This window comes from Pseudopodoces humilis, chromosome 7, assembly GCF_049639895.1.
Source record: "Pseudopodoces humilis isolate 2021_Gansu_Grassland_sample_001 chromosome 7, ASM4963989v1, whole genome shotgun sequence".
Taxonomy (NCBI): Eukaryota; Metazoa; Chordata; class Aves; order Passeriformes; family Paridae; genus Pseudopodoces; species Pseudopodoces humilis.
This window is the reverse complement of record NC_142206.1, coordinates 35,658,235-35,680,383: the sequence shown is the minus strand read 5'-3', so window position 1 is coordinate 35,680,383 and position 22,149 is coordinate 35,658,235. Positions and strand designations below refer to the sequence as shown.

The 22,149-nt window shown below is 34.9% G+C and overlaps 1 protein-coding gene across 2 annotated transcripts in view; it reads left to right on the top strand.

Moving 5' to 3' along the window:
- The window catches only part of PRKD1 (protein kinase D1), a 116,670-nt gene that overhangs the window by 41,796 nt on the left and 52,725 nt on the right, over nucleotides 1–22,149 (top strand). For both annotated transcript variants that reach the window (XM_005520317.3, XM_088057772.1), the window contains exon 2: nucleotides 15,878–16,016. In XM_005520317.3, the coding sequence (XP_005520374.1) occupies nucleotides 15,878–16,016 (139 nt within the window). The remainder of the gene's footprint in view (nucleotides 1–15,877; nucleotides 16,017–22,149) is intronic.

The following is a 22,149-nucleotide window of genomic DNA, read 5'->3' as shown; positions in this document are numbered from 1 at the left end:
ATTTCCACTGCATTTCAGAAATTATACAAATTATGAAACTTAAAAACCCTTAGTGGTAGAAATAAAAATGATACGTGGTGTGCATTAGAAATCAGGGTACAGGTTCTAGAAGTCTTTGGATTTATTCCCCTAAGTATGTCTGTCCAGGTTCCTAGCCTAGCATTTTATTTCCTTTTGAGCAGTCTGTACCACCACTAGATTGTCTTGTACTTTTATGTCTCATTAGTTCCTAGGATATTTGCTACACCTTGTTAGCTGCTAGTAGCCATACAAAAGATACAACTGCCTAGTCAGGTCTAGGCTAAAGTTACACATCTAGTCAGGTGTGCTAGGATTTTATCAGTCTATTAAAAAACAACCAAAGAGTATTTTTGTGTCTTATTGCTGGAAGGATAGATTAGCTCATATAGTAGGTAGCAATGTGCAAAGGGAATCACTAACATTTAAAAATATCACTTACAAAGTAAGCATGATGTAAACAAAACAGCTAAATAAAAGCATCAACCTTAGAAGTCTTTGAATTTTAACTATCAGTGGCCTTGGATATAATTGTGGATAGAAATGTGAAATACATGCCCTTTTACATTCTCAGGCCTTGCAAAGAGCCCCAGTTGGATGACAGCGTCTGAAATGTTTCTTTCTGCTCTTCTTTAGGGTTAGGAAAGGGGTAATTTTTATATATGAGATTAAGATCTTTCTTCATTATAATTCTGAAATCAGCGTTCAAGGAATTTTGTGCCCTGTTCTCCTCTTATCACACTCATTCACTGGCATTGACCAAATTTAATGTTCTTGTTATTTAAATTCATCTTCAATATTCCTTTGTTTTTCTTCTTTCTCTAATCATAATTGTGGAGGGTAAACAATCAGAATCAATTAGTCAAAATAATCTATGTAGCAAGTTTGCTTTTTTTTTTAATTAGGGAAAAAGCTCTTTTAGCTGATTACCTACTCAAGCCACTGTAAAGAGATGTGTTGTATGCTTGTATGAAGACATAAACTCACCTTTTTTAGTAAACAGTGATTCATTGTTAAAAGACCTAGATTTTAAAAGTTCTCATTTAATTTCAGTGATTATGTTGCTGTATGCATTTTTTATTTATATCAAAATTTCAAGGGAATGCATTCATGTAAAATGATGCTGATACATGGCGAGCTGTTTAGCCATTGCGGTTCGCAGGCGTGGGACCCTGTGGTTTAGTGGCTTCTTATATCTTTGTGCAGGCACAGACTTTGGAGGAAGGAGAAGGGGGAAGGGCAAGGTACATTTGTTTCCTCATGATTATATTTTATTCAAAAAGACTTGATAAGTTTTGTTTTTTAACTAATTTACTTCTTGCTATTTTGAAATTTTCTTCAAGACCCTGTTTCAGATGACTGCTGCATTTGAAATACAGGGTTGGATGTCTCTTTGAAATGCCATTCTGTTTAGAAAGAACACCTACCATTTAAGTAAAATTATAGTGCTCTGAAAGCAAAAAAATAGTCTTTTGTCACTCCTTTATATTTATGCGTATTTCATTTTAAACAAAAAGGATTTTTTTCCAGCTTGGCAGAAGTAATCATTGGCAAATTTTTAATTTTTTTTTACTTTTTAAAATACCAGTGTGAAGACTTCTCTTTCTGTTTCATAATCTTAACAGCATACATCATCTTTTTGTTGTTGTTGTTTTTTTGTGGGTTTTTTTTTTTACTTCAGCTTTTTCATAAACACAACCAGTTCCATTCAGGACTGGATGGTTCCATTGTTTTGGTTGTGTGGGCTTTTGGGTGAAATTAAATGCTTTTCTCTTGGTTCCAGCTGTAGTTCAGGGGATGGGAGGAGGAGGCTGATGTGATGTGAGGAAGTTGGCATGGACTCTTTGGTTGTTATACCGAGTAGGCAGACTAGCTATGAGTGATTTGCCCAGCTTGTTTTTTTCATGAGACAACCACTGCAAAGTGGTCACTTTCCTCCACTTTCATGGTTATAAAATCTTTAGAACAAAATAGAACTGGACTGTATTTAAGATAAGATTTAGCAAAATGTAGATAAGTTTGCAAATTGGAAACATTCCGAGTAATGGTGAGGTATGACAGATGCATTATTGCACTAAAGAACATTAAACATTTTGTCTTCTTCCCTTCAGAGGTGAATAAAAATATACTGCTGCAAGGAATATTTCTAGGTTGTTTCTAGACTACTCAAACCTTGCATATCTGTATTTTAAGCTGTATCATTGTAAGTATTCAGTTATTACAGCTTTCTCTCTAATGTGCCTTTTTCTCAGTGGTGTATTTTTTTTGCACGTTGAGGGAGATTATCTGCACAGACTTCTGTAGGCTGTGAACAGAACTTCTTGTGGCAACCAGGTTTGTGGCTGTGGGCTGAGATGATCTTCGGTCTCTAATCAGATCAGTCCAAAGAGGAACCAGTGGGCGGGAAGGGAGGGAATGGTCAGAAAACAAGAAGCACAATGTGCATGTGCGTGTAATTTAAATATGCACCTGCCCATGGTGCCACGTCTGTGCATGCAAAATTGTTTCTGGCCCTGGAAATTTGGTCTATATTCAGATTTGGCTTTACATAACAATACAGGCATTTTATTTTTACTTCTTTTTGCTACTTGTTAATTTTTGTTCATTTTACTGGGTTTTGTGTGTGAATAGTAAAAACCGCTTTCTCCTCCATGCATAATTGTCAATGGTAGAAATGATGATGCTGGTGAATCTTTTGGTGTGGAAAATGTGATCAAAATATGCATAGAACCTTTGCATCTATTTAATGGACAAGTTTGACTTTTTTTCGTTGTCTCACTACATTTTAGGTTTTAGTTTGGTACAGGTTACAAATGCTCAGCACAGCAATAAGAAATGAATGCAAACCAAATTAATCTAGTTCCTACAGGTCAATTTTCACTTAGCTATGTAAGAATAATTACCAGATGCTTTTAAAAATAATGGCCTCAGTTGTTACTTTACCCTGCTGAAAATTCCAGAAAATCGAATAGTATGTCAGTGCATCGTATCCAGTTTCAAGTGCTCATTTACCTTATTGGAGCATAGTAATTAATGACCAATGTATGCTTCTAATGGTACATTGCATAAAGTGAGTCAAAGGTGACATAAGCCATGAAGCATTCTTCAGTGACTGCTTTAGGGTTTTGAAATGTCGTTTGTTGTTACTGAGCCCATACATGTTGGCAGTTCAGCTCAGCATGCTGTATCACTGCAGTCAGATCAGTGCTTATTTGAAATGTTTATAGCTTTTGTTCTCAATCAGTTGTGCACTTGCTGGTTTTAAAGGCAAAAAGTAATTGAGGCGAAATTACCTGCTGATAATATGGAAATAGTTGAGTAAAAGTATTTGTCAGTGTGAGGGGGAAAAAAGGGAAGTCATTCATGAAGCACAAATATTACCTCTACATTGCTTTGGTAAACATTGCAAGGACAACCCCCCCTCAAATTTTCTTTATGCAGATACAGAGGATCTGATACAATGAAACAGATCTGTTTGTCATAATAACACATCCATCCATTATTTTATGGCTTAATTATGCATCGTAAGAACACTGCCACTTACAGAGAATCAAAACAGTTGAACAAGTCATGGGAAACTACTTAGATTTATACTTCTAAATGATAGTGAAAATGTTTTTATGATAACAGCAACCCCTTCAATGCTTGAGGTGAAAGTAAAGATTGGAGCTGGTTGGCATGAAGGGTGTTAGGTGCATGTGGCAGTAGGTGTATTTGTTTGTTTGTGTATGGAGCACCTTGAATGTTGAGCTCTGGCCATGGGAAACACTGGTGGGTCTCACACATGAGGGGTGTAGAGCAGAAGCACCCAGCTTCAGCTGGGCTGGCTTGCTTTGGACTCTGGCAAGTTGTCAGAGCCCGTGGGCCAGGAGTCTCCTTGTGAGGGGCACTGGGAATTCGTGGCTTGCTGCCATGCATAAATGCATGGGGTCAGAACTAAATGGATTAACCACCACTGTTTTTGAATTACAAAATGGCATTAATTTTATTTTTTTTTTAAACTTTTCACCTCTTCTGCAGAGGCGGGGAAAAAAAAAAGTGAAAATTCAGACAACCAAAACTCAGAACTTTTTGTTTTTTTATCTTGCCGGGAAAGATGTGTGTCTCAGCTAAAAGAGGACAATTCAAGCAGCTTAACTGAGTTAGTGGATTTAAAATGATGGTGAATGAGGCTAGCTGGGTTGGTCCCTCTGTTTTCCTTTCATCAGAAGTTAGCCTCCTAATGTTTTTCTCACATTTGCAGGGTCACGCAGCTAACAGGACATACAGGTGTCTGTCCCCTTTGACTATGAATGTTACTGCCCATCTTCCTGCTTCTGATCTATTCCAAAAGACTGAGGTGGCCCATGAACACCTAATTTTGTATATTCCTTTTCACTGTATGAGATCTTGATCACTCAGCTGCTGGCAATACAATCCCCTGCTCCCTGCAGACTTCTAGTTGCTAGGATCTTTGTATATTAAGTGTCTGTCTTTTCACCCCGGCTGGCTGGGTGCCAAATGGCTGAGACTTCAAGCAAGTAAGATTATTTTACAATGACTCGTTTGTTTTTAGAACTTAGAAGGGTTTCTTTATATGTTAAATGAAGGTCTAAAAAGTTTTCTTACTTTGTGACAGCTGCTTTTTCCCTGGCAGGAACAGAATTTTGACTTTGCCTGTGGTGTTCTTCAAATATTGGGGTTAATGCCAAAGACTTAAATTTTTCTAGAAAAAGCAGGAAGCCATCATTTCCTTGCTCTCAGTGATATATTTTTAATACAGTATTCTGTATGAAAATACCCTGTGAACCAGAAGCTTCAAGGAGCTGATTCATTTTTTTGTTATCACTGTAAATTTCTTCTCTACATCATTTTTAAGTTAACCATTCTGATTTTAAGTAAGGAAAAAAAAAATCTTATTTCATGGCCTTGTTTGAGTGATTGTTAGGAAGACGACTATAAAAGAAGAAAAAAAGCTTTCTTAAAAAGTTATATCATCAATTGTGGAACACAGTTCTGATGCTGAAAGTTATAACACTGCTCAATGAATGAAAAGTGCATTAAAAAAGACTTTTTAAAAATAGTTTTCAAGAAGGCAGGAGCCAACACTTGAAACTAAATATTCAGAGACATGATTAGTTCAATATCTTTTCACAAAAGCATTTACAAATTTTTTAACAGCGGGAGAACTTCTATCTCATCAAAAACAATAGGGTGGAACCTACCTAAAGTCCAAAATCAGAGGGGAAGAGCCGTGAGAAAAGTTCCAGTCCCTTGTTGTGCCTGAGAACAATACTGTCAAATATCTTCTCTATTGTAGCAGAAGAGGTGAAATTTAATGACTGTGAAATTCTGTACTGGAAAAATGAAGTACTTAAGTAGGGCAATATGGAAGTGGATATTTGAACAACCAAACCCATGCAGGAGTTAATGGGTTGACAGTGTGTTCATTTCATGTTTTAGATATGTGATTTTGAAGGTGCACATCCCAAACACATTAAACTCCAAGACAACTTTTGTCTTGATGTTTAAAAATATTCTTGAGGCAGATAGGTCTGACTGAAATTAAACTGTCAAATAATCTGTCAGTACTAGTTGGATGGGGGTGGACATGTATTCACCCACGCTGAGATGCAAATACTTCCCTTGTGAAATGTGGCAGCTATTTAGGGGCCCTGCAAAACCGTTCAGGATAAAAAATGGGGAAGTATTTATCCAGTTGAACTTACAATGGGAATTTTAGATAATCAGATAGGAAAGTCCCAGGAATGTGACTTGCTGAAAGGAACATTAAACCCTAGGAATGTACATTACATAGTTTTCTTACTTTGCACTGAAAGTTGCATTTTTTTTCTTGTCTTCCAAGAGAATTGTAGATACAGACTTAGAAGGATTTCTTCCTATTTCAAGTCAGATGTCTGTGCCCTTCTTTGTCTGGGAACATCACAAGTTCCTTTCAAAAGATATTGCTGATGTTTAAACTACCCTTTTCTCTTAATATTGAACTTTAATTCACTTCATATTATTTATTACTGCCTCTCTAGAGGCAGAAGCAAGGACTGTCAAAAGTTTCCTTCTGTCTATCTTCTTTCACCTAGTCATTGGTTAGCTTTTTAATCTTGCCTTTTGTAGCACATTCTGCAAAATTTTTTCTGCTGCTGTCCTTGGACACACAGAACTAGACTGTGTGTTACATTTGAGGTGTCGTCAGTGCCCAAATGAGTGTCAGGATAATTTCAGATACCTGTTGTATTAAATACCTCTTTTGATGTCCTGAGACTGAAAGGAAAAGATGTTCTGAGAAGAGTCCCAAGAAAGCTGTTAGCCTTCTCCAATTTAGCCTGACAGTGAGTGCTGCTGCAGAATATGACATTATGGTAATTTGTTCTAATAATTTTTTGTATAAGAAAGCAGTAGGAATTTTCTGAATTCACTCCTTTTTGAATAATGTCTCTACTAGAAACAAAAATACTATAATGTGGAAATAGCACAGCCATATTTGGTTTTCAGTGAGCACTTGTTTTCGATACTTAAATTAGGCAAGAAAAGAAGTTGGATCAGCAAAATAATTGTTGTGTAATCTAATTCTACATAGCCTCAGCTGCTAGAAATTGGAACTTTGGGTTTCTTTGTCTGCTAGGCAGATGGATCAATAGAAAATCAGATTTCATTTTCTAGTACTGATGCTTATCAAAAATGATCAAATCCTGGCCTGCCTTTAGAAATTAAACTGTTTAATCCCCTGCTGTCATGGACGGGTGAGTATGTCTTTCAGTTCCTTAATTATTCTATCAGTCCTCCCTGAATCCTTTTGCCAATGGGTTTGTTTTTTGAATTTTAAATGCTAGGTATGAGAAGACTTTGATTGAGTTTATATCACTGCCAAAAGCAGAGTTAGTAAATCCATATGCTTTTGATATTCCCCAATTTACGGCAAAAACTATTCACTAGTAGTACATGTTCATCTAATGATCTACTACACTGGCTAAATTTAATTGTTGCTTTTCAGAATAGAGTCCCTTTTACATCAGAGCAGTTTATACTCTGCTTCCACATGTCTGAAATAATACTTTGCAAAGTCTGAATCTATGTCACTGTTAAGATATGCTTGCGTTTTCCTCATTACATAACCAAGTTACCTAGTTCTGCCATAACCCAAGGTAGTTAAGTAGTAATATTTACTTCATGTTTTCATTTGCTGTATAATTTTGAGAAGTCTACAGCTCTGTGTCCCTTTATCAAGAGCAGCAAACAAGTTTTCTTCATCTTGATTACTCCAGAACCCAACCACCGATGTTTCAGCTATTTTGGTTTTGTTTTTTTGGACTTGGCAATATGTGTGCAGCTTTTGTGAGTCCTCTTCAGCATCCATATCAACTGATGTTAATGTACAAAGTGTTTAATCATTAATATTCAGTAATAACTTTCCCCGAATGGGAAAGTGATTGGTAAGTCTTTGTGGGTGGTTGAGTTGTTAAAGTTCTTTTTGTTCTGAAATTATTAGCAAATCTTTTAGTGTCCTTTAGGTATCCTGATGGTGATATTTCCACATTACTTTGGACTTCTTCCTTGGTTTTCTACAACTCTAACATTTCTGTTTTTATCTGTTGCTATGAAATTTCTCTTTTGAACATTATAATTCTATATGTATGGAGGACATACTTTTAAACCTCCTTTTTGTGACCTATGTTGTGACTTCTGACAATTTCTGTGTTTATTGCAGTTATTTTTTTGAAAGTAAGGAAAGAAATGAATATTAATTATCCTTAAGGTTTATTTATATGCTTATTTTTAAATTGTTTTCTTAATTTTGTGATTTTAGATTCACAGAAGGCTTAGACATATGTTGAATCTTTATGCCTCATTGTGCTGTTTGTTCCTGCAGTGAATACATGAAATTGAAGGAAGCACTGGATGCAAATGGCCCCATTACAGAGACAGAAACTTTGTTGTGATCCCATTCTCCTTTCAGTGGTTTCCATTTCTTTACTGACAGAGTCCTAATATCATGATTAGGACTGCATTCAAAAAGTCGTACACCCCACCTTTGAAACTTTAATGTAGGAAGGCTTGGAACCTGTATGGCCTCTTCCAAGTGATTCACTCTCTAGAAGCCTCTATATAGCTTTTTTATTTTTACACAAAAGCTGCCATTTTTTTTCATGTTAAAAAAAGAAAAAAAAATGATATTGTTTTCCTATATTGTTTTCCTATCCCTAAACAGGTGTTTGGCAAGGGAATTCCTTTTGGGTGTTGTAGACAATGAAACCCAAACTTCCTATGACATGGCTTACTAAGAGGTACAAAGCAATGCTAAATCTGCATAAAACAATAATTTACAGGCACTTTTGTCCTAATGTATTTTGCTACCTGTTATGGACAGCTTCCTCTTAGTGTTTTGCAATGGGGAATTAGTGTGTATAACATGGCAGTATGAGTTGTTTATTCTAAGTTAGTCATCTGATGCCCCGTACAGACCTGGTTCTAGGTACGTGTGCTCATGCTAAACTGGTGTCCAACATGAGTGCCCTCACCCTTTTCTTCTGCTAGAATTCCCTCCTGATTATATTCCTTACAGAATTAGGGAACCCAGTAATCCTGTTATTTGGTGGTGTCACTTTATGCTTTATTAAAATGGATCCTAGTAATTAATAAATGGAAGTAAAACTGACAAGTGACTAAGGAGCAAACTAATCATTAGTTCTAAAAACTGAACCAATATGATTGTTAAACATTCATGTTTCTACCACATTCAGCATGAGAAAGCCCTCTACAACTATTTTTCAAATGATTCTTAGTGTATTTCCTGAAATATAGAATTAATATTGGGAGTGGATGAAAGAGTAACTAATTTTTAGATTATTTCTTAATATTTTATTTAAAATGTGAGGGAATTCTGCTTTTTCAGGAGTTAACCACATACTTGGGAATACAGTATTTTAAATGGTACTCTTCATCAGAGATATGTTGTTTCCTGTTTCTGTGCAAAATGAAAATTATTTTTAAGCAATTATGTAGACTGGCATCTATCTTGAAGGAAATGAAATAGTTTTTGAAAGCAGAGTAGAGGTATAAGGAAGTGAGAGTGATCTGTAGTCTCTTACCTTCATTAGATCTTTTGAGATCTCTTACCTCAGAAACAGAAGCTTTGCATGTAAGCAGTTTGTGTTGTGCAATCTGTAAAAAGATCAAAGATGCTTCTTCTTCATCTGTGTGGTCTATGAGTGAGGTACGTGACTGGTGACTGAGTCTCCTGAATTGATGTGATGCATCGGTGATGTGGAAACACATCTGGTGGTAGACTCTCACAGAAATGGGGGGTTTGGTGCTTTGTTTTGTTTTGGTTTGGCTGTTTTATTAATACTATATGGAATTAGCTCTTGAATTGGCTTCCTTTCATCTTTCTTAAATTGGGAATCTGTTTTCCCAGACATAGTACATGGCACAGAACTAGTAAGACTGCAGCTTCAGAAGCAGTCAATACTTGTGAGCAAGGGGCTCCTTAGATGTTTTTATTTTAAAGGAAGTAGAAAAAAACCTTGATTTTGTTAGTGATTCATCATCCTTTTTCTGCCTGTTTGCTGAAGGGCATGAAAGTTTCTGCTCCATTTCTCAACCCTCTTGGTGAGAAATGCAATCTGTTCGTGAAGTATCTACATAAATGGGTGCCTGTCAACAATCTGGCACTTGTTGTCACGTTCTTCTCCTAAACATTTTGCAGGAAGCTCCATAATTCTGTACTGGGGTGGACAGTGCTGAGCTGCATAGAGACTGTATATAGGAACTGTTGGAGCCTCTCTGCTGGGGTCCCCCTGTTGTCTGAGAGAAATGTGGCATTAATGGATCAGTGTAAATCTGAACTCTCAGCATGAAACAACTGAGAAGACAGAAACTCCCTCAGTGCTTCTGCCCATGAAAGTTTTCAATTCAATAATGCAGTATATGCAGATGTGGTAGATGTGATAGTATTTTTGTCACCAACAGGATGCAGAGACCAGTTCATATTCTGAGTCTCATTGTGATTTTATTACTATTACTTTTCTAAATGCTTCTGTTGAATTAGCCTCTTGATCTACATGGTAGAGCAGTCAGTTATACAAGTGTGCTTTGATTTGCATGGCACATTGACTTTTAGGATTTTTATGTGACCAAATTGAGCATTTTCTCAATTTCTGCATTTTTCTACTTACTCTTTCTTTACAGCTTCTTGACTCTACGTTGTCTTCAGTGCATTGGAAGTTGTAATAGAATGTTCACAAAATGCTGAGGAAATAATAGTAAAAAAGTGTCTTTTTAGAGAAGACACGTTATATTTGAGCAACAAGGGTTATTTTAAATTAAGGTAGTCTTTATATGGTATTAATAAAAATCAACTTCCAGCACATAATCAATATATTTTTGGTAACCCATTGCATGTGGTAATTCAGAATAAAGTATTTCTATAGAAGTTTCCATGAAAAATAAATCAAATATTTTTAATGGAAATGGAGATAGTTGTATTTGTATCTTATACAAGAGTTACACTAATTATGCTAAAGTCCTTTGTTTGAGAGAAAAGACTGCTATTCTGTGGGTAACAAGTCCTTTATAAAACATGTATGTACATCAAGCATAGTAAAAATGTAAAAGGAATAATGAATACTGTAAATAAGGAATGATGCTGCCCACAGTAAAGCATTAAGAAGCTTAACTGATGTTAGGAATGTACCAAATGGCGATAGTTCTCTGAGGTCATATCTAAAAATATATTTATAAATAAACTGAAATGAGAATACAGGCTCAAGCATTGGCCCAAAATCACATAAGCTTTTCAGCTGTTTAATTGCATGCTTCCTGATACAGTTTGAACTGTGCCAAATCACATTCTTTCTCGCCTTTCAAGATTTCTTCAGTTTCCCCTTTGCCTTTTCAAATCAAGATGTTTGTTCATCTGTCATTTGTCTGTTTTTCTGAACCTGTGACAAATGGGTTTGACCTGAGCCTGTCTTGGGTAGTACTGCAGCATAGGCAGCATCAAGTTGATTGGTACTATTCCTTGTATTTTCTGACCCTTTTCCTTCCTCTGTAACTGAAGACTGATTGCCTGGGAAAAATGAAAAAGAAGGAAAGAAAGGAAAGAGTTTGTTGCCTATCCTTGCTGTTTGTCTACCTGGAAAGTGCAAATGCAGTTACTGGCAAGGTCTAGGGTGAGTCACCATTTCCGAGATGTCTTAAGCACAGAATGTGACATCCTGGATTGAAGCGGAGATGCCACCACTGCTGGAGCAAGCTGCACCTCCTGTGTGTACTCAGATGTTGCTACCTATATTCTACATAACTTAGTGTAAACTTTGTTTAAACTCCAGTGTTTGTGTTACTGTGTAGTAACTGTAGTGGTGTATATGTGCAGAAGGTCTTGGAACGCTAACTGATGTTTCTTACAACAAAACCGTGAAGTCTTGTGGGTGTTTTCTTTATGCATGAGAGTAATATTTTGATGGCATTGGTAAATAGAGCTTTTAAAAAATGTCTTGAGTTTTGCAAGTGAGTTAATAATGACTGCCACAATTAAATGAAAATCTAGACAGTCCTCTAGATGAAACATTGGCTTTTCAGTGTCATGACTTTGCTGTGTTCTGACCTCTGTAGAGAAAGGAAATTCTAACTTCTAAAAATAAAATGCACTGTTATTTTAAGAGTATAAAAGAAAAATGTTTCAGTTTGGTTAATGTGATTGTTTCAAAAGTTTTGTACATTTATATCTTTATACTAAAAAAGTGGTATTGATGTAAGCCTATTTATTTACTTATTTATTTATGCACATGTTAGGCTCAGGTGTCAACAGTCTTGTTTAGGTTAGGTCAAGGTTACTTGTGTTATAGCCAGTTAAGTTAACAAATATTCAGTGTGACTCAGCTTCTCCACATACTGTGAAGACATTGTTTAGCCCACAGCCCTTATGTGTGCTCGATCAATATCTTTGTGCTGTAAAAGACTTCCAGGTTTTATCAAACTTCTTGTTGCAGGTGCTGTTATGGTAAACACTAAGGGCTTCTAAAAATGTAACTAATCTAGAAGGAAAAAAACAGTCATTGCTAAAAAAGACAACTAAATTTCATTTCAAGGAAAATTTCAATGATTACTGAAAACATAAAAATAAGAAAAACAACTCTCACGACTTCCTGGAATAAACAGACACTAACCCTTACAGAAGATGCGCAAAATTGTAGTAACATACAGAAAGACAGAAACAGGAGGATAACTTTTTTTTTTCTTTTTCACTCTTAGCAGTGAGAATCCAGCTTGCCTGCATGTTACAATTTTTTATGTAGAAAGAAGTATTTTTGCAAAATTATCTCATCAACAGACTTTTTTGACTGTTGGACTACATTACTAATTGCAATGCAATGTTATCATTGTTTAGAGTATCTGGTTTCCAGTTCTTCCAGGTAAAGTTCTTCAGGTGGAAGAGATTTATTTCTCATGTGGTTTTCATTTGGCACAGCTACTATGCAAACCTTTCAAATCCATAATTCTTAAAGCAAACGGGTGAAGAGTTGTCTCACCTTAGAGAGTCTTTTATTTATTTGAAGTTAATTTCCATTCTAAATTGTGGTTTACCAGAAAAGAAGGAGGCTGAGTAGGTTGTCCATTCAGATAACTGTGTACGTGATTTATTATTATTAATTAATTTTTGAAAGCTTCACAATTCAGTTTGGAAATATGTTAGCATCTAGATATATCAGGTCTTGTGAAGTTTCACTCTCTAATAATAAAAGTGTTTGATTTTTCACAATAAACAGAGTTTTAAATATAACTAATCTTTTCTTTTGTCATCTTCTCTTTGATCCTTCTTTCATGAACTGTTAATAACAGCATGGTTATGGATGTACCAGCTCGTATTTACATGTGGAGGGACCAGTGCCATTGAAATTACTGACTGATGCGATGGATAGAGGTTTAATGAATTATTGAATACTTATAGTTAGATGTTGTAGTTATTGAAATTTGAGTCTGCATTTTTTTTTTAGTGGTGTCATTTGAAGGCTTTTTAATTGAAAATCCATAATTTGCATAATCACTTGGCTTTTTATATGATTATTGGTAAAATATTTTGGTGGATTTTCTTGAGATGTTTAGAGCGGCTAAGGGTAAAAACACTTCAATGCTTGCTTCTGTTTTGCATCTGCTGAGGGAAGATTAGTGCTGAGGCTCCTGTTATCCTGTGTTTTATGGATGATCTGTTGCCAAAGTGCCCACAATCTGAGCAATAACAAATTATTACTTGAGATCCTGATCAGCAGTCTTTTTTCATCTGAAAACATAATTTTATTTTGTATTTCTTTAAAGCCTTATGGGTAGATAATCGTGATGTAATATTTTTAGAAAATGGAACAAGCATACAATTTCAGTGTGCTTACTACAGGTGACTTCAAATGCTAGTAACACTTCCTTTTTTTACCATAAAAGCTACTACAGTATCATATAAGGCATTTTCTATATGAATGTTTAGACAGCATTTTTTAATGCTCAGTGTTTGGAATAAAAGTCTTTTATTTGCCTGTTGCAGTTTCACTTGTTAGTAAATTTATATTTTCACTTATATCTACTTATATTTTGTTTCTCCTTATTGGTGGAAAGGGCTTGGTTAAAACAAAGCTGGAGAACTCATTTTAGAGGGTTTCCCTTTACATTTTCTTAAACCAAGACAGGAGAGTATCTAATAAAAAACATTGAGACTGGGGGTAGACTTGAGTTGATATAGAAATTTTGCAAAATTTTAAATCTGGAACCTAGAATTGCTGGATCATGTTAAAAGGCTAAATATTTGTTATTTGTTAAAAACTATTTTTACAATATTTGTAATTATAAAATATTTGTTAAAATTATTTATTTATAATAATTATTTATTTATAAAATAATTTGTTAAAAATATTTGTGAAGAGGGGAAGGCAGGACACATTTGAAATACACAGCCAAACTGTGGCAGTTAACTAAGTTATTATGCTGTGAAGGTCATTTATCCAGTTTCACTTGTAAACTAAAGCACCTTTGATTGAACCACACTGAAAGGCCATTAAAGTGAATCATTTTACTTCACATTTGGAGTAGGCAAACAAGGTGTTTATGGACAGCTTTGATGTCTTAATGGCTACTGATGACTTGTTAAGCAGCTAGAAATACATCCTGTTTCTGTAACCCATGTAAGCCAGTCTTCCACTTCTGGTTGTTAGAGATGTAGTGTATTTCCTCATGATGGCAATTAAAATGACCATTCAACTCTGGTAATTCTGCTTTAAGTAGCTATTATACTTAAATTATTATTAATATTGATATTGATATTAATATTCTTTTTATTAGTGTTGAAGAACTTTGCTCCAATACCATAGTTTCCCTGTTTTGCCTCGTGTTTAGCAATGCTGAATGTTGTTTATGGAGGTGTAATACCAAGTAGCATCGTGGCCTCCTTTTGTTTACTTTGGTCTGTGCATATCAGCATTATTGGTGGCAGGAGTAAGCTTAGCTGAGGTAATTTTTGTCATTGTTGCAGCAGTTGGTCCTTATACAATGTTTGAGGAATCCCACTGTCAAAATGACTTTGTTGTGAAAGTAGTGTATCTGGGGAAAACTAATTCAAACAGAATATATTTCTTGTATGTAATTTGTCAAAAAATGCTGTGATTGAATTTACTTTTTTCTAGAGAATATAGTAACTTTTATCTCATGGTACATATAATTCTACATACATTGTATATGCAATATTGCAAATACTTTTTTTTAGGTAGAAAAAGCAGAAGTGTTTGAAAAGAGCAAATGGAATGGGAATATAGAGAGCAAACAATTTAAATCATAATGAATTTAGAGGGAAATGCCTGTGGTATTTCTGAAATCCAGTGAAATGAGAAAAATCTTGCAGTTTTTCAAAAGGATCAGCAGCTCTCATTTTGAAGAATAGTATTTCACTACCTCTAAAAAAGAAAATTCTTAGGAATGCCACTGTGTTTCTATAACCTCGAAACATACCAGTTTATTTCTTTGGCTGTACTTGTCATTGTTTTTTTTAATGCATGTTGCCAAAACACAGAGTAGTGCATTGATGTAAAATTAAGTTGATTCTTTTGTAACATAGAAAGGGTTTCTTGGTTGTGTTTTCAGAACAAAGTCTTAGTTCTTTAGGCTGGGAAAGAAAAAAAGTTACCTGGACAATAATCTCCAGTCTAAAACCTCAGAGTTTTTAAAAACCTTTTATAATTTAAACAGGATTTAATCTGATTTTGAAGTGCCAGTTTCTCTGCATTGAAACAAATGATTATGATTAAATTTTGAAATACTGTTTTGAAACATTGTTTTATGTGCCTGGTAACTTCAGTCTCAAAAAATAAATATTTCATATTGAGTTGTCGCTTAAGCATTGCATTTTAGGCAGAGCTGAAATATATTTCTATTGGCTTGAAAGCATCTTTTGGGCAGACATCTGGGAAGAGATCATAGAATCATAGAATAATACAATGAAGACTAGAAGTGCACTCCAGAGGACATCTAGTCCAAACACCTGTTCCAGATCTAATTAAATTATCTTACTCAGGAACTTGTGTGAGGAAAAAGTTACCATCAGTGGCTGCAGGATACATTTATTCTGTCTCATTTCCTAATGGATACTGCATTGTTCACAGGAAGAGAACAGCAAATGAGCTTTCTTGCTTGGGGGAAGAAACATTTTTGGAATATAGTGATAAATATTTTCATAGAAGAAAAAGTATATATCCTATTTGATACCAGTCTGAGAAGTAGTCCAGTCTGCCCTCAAATTTTCACTATACATTAATAGTGTTTTACAGTTTTGTGTTTTACAGTTATGTGCTTTACAACATAGTAAATTCTCATGGGTTTGTATTTGCAGTTTCCTGAATGTGGTTTTTATGGAATGTACGACAAAATCTTGCTCTTCCGCCATGACCCTACCTCTGAAAACATTCTCCAGTTGGTGAAATCAGCTGCAGATATCCAAGAAGGAGACCTAGTTGAAGTTGTCTTATCAGGTAACTAAAAACCAATGAAAATTGCTGTCATTCTTTTTCAAATGAAAATATCCAGAGTAGTTTTCTCCCAGTTAGATTTTGACCCAGCATAGGTGAGAGTCCATACAACCAAAATTTCCTTTTCCTTGATTCCTTTCTCAGATGTATATAGGTATATTATGCCTTTTTCTTTTTTTTTTTTTTCTGTTGCCCTATGTATTTTGTAACAATCCCTTTCATCCATATTACTAGTTAAGCAACAGGTTAGTGTTAATAAGCTTTTTGCTTTATGTTGAGTGCTATGAAAATGTCCACTGGAAATAAATTGCTTTTTCAAAGCCCTGCATAATTATGCTTGCCAAGACTGCTCTGACTCTTCACTTGATTTATTTTTTTTTAATTATTAGAGGAAGGGGAGAGCACAATTATGTGTCTCAAATACAGAGGAAGTCTGAGGATGTCATTAGGTGTCAGTAGGGCTCATCAAAAGGTTAGATGTAGGAAGACATGAGCTGTGTGACTAGGAATGGTGCAAAGTTTGAATCGGTGTGCAATAGAGTGAATGCTGGAACTGTAAAGATGTAAAGATATTATTTGGCAAGTAAAACTTGGAAGATGGAATTTTTGCAGTTGGAACATGCAGTTAGAGCATCTGGAAAGATGCTTAAAAGTACAGAGACATGCCATATGAAAGTAAAAGTTCCAACTGTAGAAGAGTAGGATTCGTGAAGAGAAAGGCCAAGTTCTAATGAATACTGAAAAGAGTGGAAGTAAGAGTTACCTCACATAATCTAAGCCAACTGAGCTTTTAAACATAGTTTTCTTGTGTAGGATTCTATTCCACATTCTTTGATTAGAATAGGAAAAAGTGAAATAAGGAATAATGTGTGTCTTTCCTGTAAGTCATTGTTCATCTTTTCCATATCAGGAAACAAGTTTTTCTCTTTCAAAAAGATACCAGTAACCTGAACTGAAGATTTCACACAGAACATAACCACTCCACATCAGTAATTGTGATGCAGTGAAAAAATTAACTAGGACTTGAGTTCTTTATTTGATATGTTGTTTATATGCTTTTGAAGTGTAGATCACATACTTTCTAGTTTGCCAGAATTAGGCAAATAGCTGTTTAAATCTTTAGTAGCAAAGGACAGCAAATGAAACTTCTAATATGTCATGGCCTGACTGATGGCATTATTTAAAATGAAAACCTTTAGTTAGATGTCTCAAATTAAAAGCTTTTCCTCAATAAACTCTTGAAAGCGTTAGTGTCCTCCCCCAAGTGAGCTTCAACTAAGTGCAGCAACTCATTTTTGCAGACAATTCCTGTGTCATGTAAAAGGGGGAAAATATTCCCAGTTCTGTAACACTGAAAAGGAGAAAGAGCTATACAAACAATCTGGAATGTTTGGGGAATTATTCAAACTAATGCAGGCAGTTTTTCATTGAAAAATATTCAGTCATTGACAAAAATTATTATGGATTTAGGCAATAGTGCATACCAAAGTAGCTGTAGATGGGATATCTCCTTTTTAATTAAAGGACAAAATCTAAATACAGGGCCATAAGAAGTATTTTTCTTTGTTTAATAATATACATTGAAAAATTATTTTGAAGGGATTAAAAAAACCTGAAAACAGAAGAGATTGGCCTTCAGCACTATAGTGTATGATATTGAGTGCTTGAGTGGTGGAAGGACAAATTAAATACGTGTTCATATGCTGAACTGATTGAAGAGTTTTATTTCTAGCCTTCGTTATAGAGAACTAAACAGAAAATACATTCTAAAGTTCTGTAAATTCAAGATATATTATGGTAATTGTTTTTGAATGTCATGTCCAAAAGAGGCAGTAGAACACACTGTTACTGCTATGGTTTTGCTGCTGAAAATTCCTTGTGCTTTGGGTCAGCATCCCCTGAGGCACTGATATCTGATGGCAAGCGCTGTACTGATCGACTGCATTCATTTTTTATTGCTCAGGCCAATACTGGTCAGAGCAGAGAAAGCTGAACTGTCAGTCCTCATATTCAGGGTTATACAATCAGTAGTATGCATTTTCTATTTCTCACTGTAGTTTACTTAAAACTTTATTAAAAAAAGTTGGACCACCCATAATAAATATTTCTTTCTTTATATATATATATATATATATTTATATATTTATATTTTTTTTCCCCTACCCCCTATTGCACTTAAGTTCTTGGCAGTTTAAGGATTAGTAAATATGATTATTTCCTGCTTTAGAGCTTATATTACAAGTTTGTGAAAGAGCTGAAGATTATCTGCAGAAACTTGGAGGGGAGGAGTGTTGCTCGCTGTAGCTGACACACCTTAGTCTGTTCTAGTGAAGAAAATTGTTCCTACAGATGTTATGCAATATAACTGAAACAGTTTGTGTTAGAGCAAAAGATTTCTGGTGAAACACGAGCAATTTACTCAGCTCATATTGCAGCACCTGCTGTGCTTTTGTATTCTTAATGAACATTACTTGCATTTTGCATTGGTGCAATACAATGTAGTATTTTTAATGGACTGCAAGAATCAAGTCATGTGCTGAACAAATGTTGTGTGTGTCTGCTGACTCCTCCAGAGGAGATAAGCACAGGCTGTTGCAGTCAGCTAGATGAATTGTGGTTCAGTGCCAATATAGATTCTGGCTTTTTGGAACTGAAAGGTCAGGCATTATTATAAGAGTGGAAGCAAAACTGTGTGTTGAGTGTATGAGATTTGTTTAGCTGCACACTCAAAAAGGAAAAAGGAACTTTAATTTTGAATGTAGTAGCCCTAATAAATATGGGTTTAGTTTTACTTCTATTATTTTCTTCCTTTTATTTTATGTATTTTTAAAATATCTGTTTGAACAGATTTTTTATGGGATTCTAATAATGTTTGTATAGGAATATGGGAATGCTTGAGAAATGTATTAGAACCAAAATTTTGTATGTTGAATACATTTGGTTTATTTGGCTGCACTCCTGGGCGTTCATTGAACAGTATCACTAATACCCTTCTGGCAATAACATATAACTCACCAGGTTTCTGTTTTCTTAGCTGTGTATTTTCTATTTAATTTTTTCTTCAAAATATTGGAAGGTTCATCTTGTCTTCAGATGCACAAAGGAGGAAAATTCTTTACTGCTTCTGTGGAAATCTCCATTAATGTATTCATCGCATCCAACATATACTTAGTTCTATTGTATGTCAGACTGAAAAGGATCTAAATCTTTGGAGAAAGGATTTTATCAAAGTATATTTGTAGGAATATACTTTTTATTAGAATACCATCAAAAATTAGTAGGCAGCCCAAAATCAGGAAGCAAGGTACAGAAGTTGCAGTCAAAGTTGCACTTAAAGATGGCTGGAAATGAGTAGTCACACATTCATAAACGCTGCAAGGAATAGAAAACAGAAATTGCACCTTTTTAGAGCTCTATCTCTCTCTCTAAAATGTAGTCTTATTGTTTGCTCAAGAGAAGGAGGCATATTTATGTAAAGTGAGTTTAAGTTGAAAAATGCACTTCAGTCTTGATGTGATGAAGTAGTATTTGCTGAAATCTTCAACTGGACCTCTGAAAAGTTAACTTTCTTGTTCCACTCATGACATAAAGGAGGCAAACATTAATTGCCAAAATAGCATAATGTAAAATTCACAATAAATTTTAACAGAATGGATTATTTTTGCTGTGATAAACTGTCTTCCTTAAGTTAACACCTAGATTTTTGGAGATCTTGTGCTGTTTTGACTAGCTTATAAAAATAATTTATTTCAGCTCCAATTTGTTGATGCCAATGAATTGATATTAATGATATGTGCTGTCCTTCGTACCCTTTCTTTGCAGAGAAGTTAAATAGTTAACAAGTTTTTACTCAGTTACATGAGATCTGGAAAGTAGATGAGTTGGCTCCTTTCTGAAATTAATGCTGTTTGGAGATATTATTTAAAGCTGTCTGTACTTGCAATTACCACCCTTCTTTTGTGTATCTGTGACTTTTTTCAGAATAATTATATTTGTTATTTTCCTTTAAATGGAGGCACAGACTCTATAGAACAAGCTGACAGATGAGAATTGCTGTTATTCTGTACATCTGTATTCTCTTTTTGAGTTCTGTTTTTTTGAAGGAAACAATTACTTTAGATGTCTTTAGACTTGTTTTTGTCAGCACAGTTTGTCCTCTTCTGCACCTTGTTCATGAAGTTTATTAAAAACTGCTGTGTAAATTTGCCAAGTCTATTCACAATATAGAAGAAAAAAAAATTATTTACAGTTTTAATACTGGTTTGTTTATAAAAATTCTATCTTGTTTTTACTGGGCAAAGTTACATTGAGATGTAAGAGGTTTTTGTCTGCTGCTTGAAAGCAGGCAGTGAAACGTTAGCATCTTGTGTGAATTAGTGGAATGTACTTCATCTGCTTGCTGTGAGCAGTTGTGCTCAACTTGGCAGGATTCCTGAAGCAAGAAAGTTAAATAGCAGCTATTTTACGTTCCCTTGCTGAGCTGATGAGGGCAGGAATTGATCCACTGCTTTTGTTAAGAAGCTGTTTCTGTTGTAATATCACAGAGATGGTAGATCACCTGGTTGTTAGATGTGGATCTTTAGTTTTGATTCAGTGCAGTTTATACTGCCTGTGATAAAATATACTGGGCTGAATAAAAGCTGTGAATAGCTATACAATTACAGTAAATGCCATTTATCAACATAAAACTGGGTTGTAGTGTTAGTTCAACTTGAGATGAAACACTATGATATCTCTGAACATAATGTTATAGTACTTATGTAGTTGGTCACAGTTTGTGAATTTGCTTTGTTGTGATTGAAGAGCATCCTTCTCTTGGTGCCTTCATGGCTGTGTTAACGTGCTTTTTTTTGGTGTCTTGACAAATACAAATATCTTTATTCTGTCCAAGATGAAATCTTGAACAGTTTTTCTTCCTCTGTGTTCTTTCAATTTTCTCTAGCTGTCATTTTTCTTATTTCTATAGAGATAAGGCTCATTCATGGTTAGGTTAAAGTGGATTGATCTTGTATTCCTCACTGTTTGTTAGTGTAACATTGTTCTTGGGTCATGAATTTCAGATAGATGACTGTGTTTGAAGTTCTCAGGCTGGAAAGATTCTTCCCTTCTTTGTTTATGTTTGCCTCATTGACTTTTTTTCCATATAGCGTTAATTTTTACTTTCTGGACAGTGCCTATATATGAGAGGTCATTGTTCCATTACTACCCAACAGATCAAACATTCAACCTTATACATCTCTAATTGTCTGATTTTTTGAGAGAATAAATTTTCGGTTTGTGTGCTCTTGAATGAAATTGTCGGTTCGTTTGAGATATTTCACTTGGTTTTCCAGGATTAATACAAACACTTTCAGTCCAATGTTCATAAAGAAATTATTCTTTCACAAGAGAGCAGGGTAAATGCTCAAATGGATAATGTTTATGACTTAGGAAGCAAAGGGTAGAAGTGCATGCTGTTGCCACAGTGGAAGGAGGTTAGCAGCAAGGTGCTTAAGTCTGTGCTGTTAAATACATTCATGAATGATCTGGGAAGCATTACTAGTAAAGTGTCAGGTGTAGCAGCAGAACAGAAAAGTGGCTTGTCATGTCACTGCCCTTGTGTCATCTACCTTTGCACCTTCTCTGCTTCAGAGAATGCTGATGTTGCTTTCAGAACTCCTCTTTTAAAGACAGGATTCCAGGCTTAGTAGATTTTTGTCTGATCCAGTAATTCGTATGTTTTTGTATTTCTATCACATGCTTTCACTGAAAAGAGACATATTTCATGTTGCGCCATTTTACCAGGCCTCACCTCAATAAGTTGTACAGCCAGCATTCCAAGAAAGGTGGAATTGAAGCTGATTAGCTACATTAATTGCAGTTAATGCATTAAAAAATGCCTACCAGCTTCCAAAGTGGACCAAATTAAGTCTTGATTTTATTTGTATGTTATGTTTATTTTAAAGCCCCTGGAGTTTAAGAAATCCTTATTAAAGGATTTAATTTATTATTTATTATTATTATTTTATTTATTGTTTAATTTATTAAAAATTCTTAAAGTATTCTTAGTTCAGTGAGGCAATTTTTGTTACCTTTCTTATTAATTTTTATTCAGTTTTCTAAATATGATACATATCACATTTACCCTTTTGAAAGA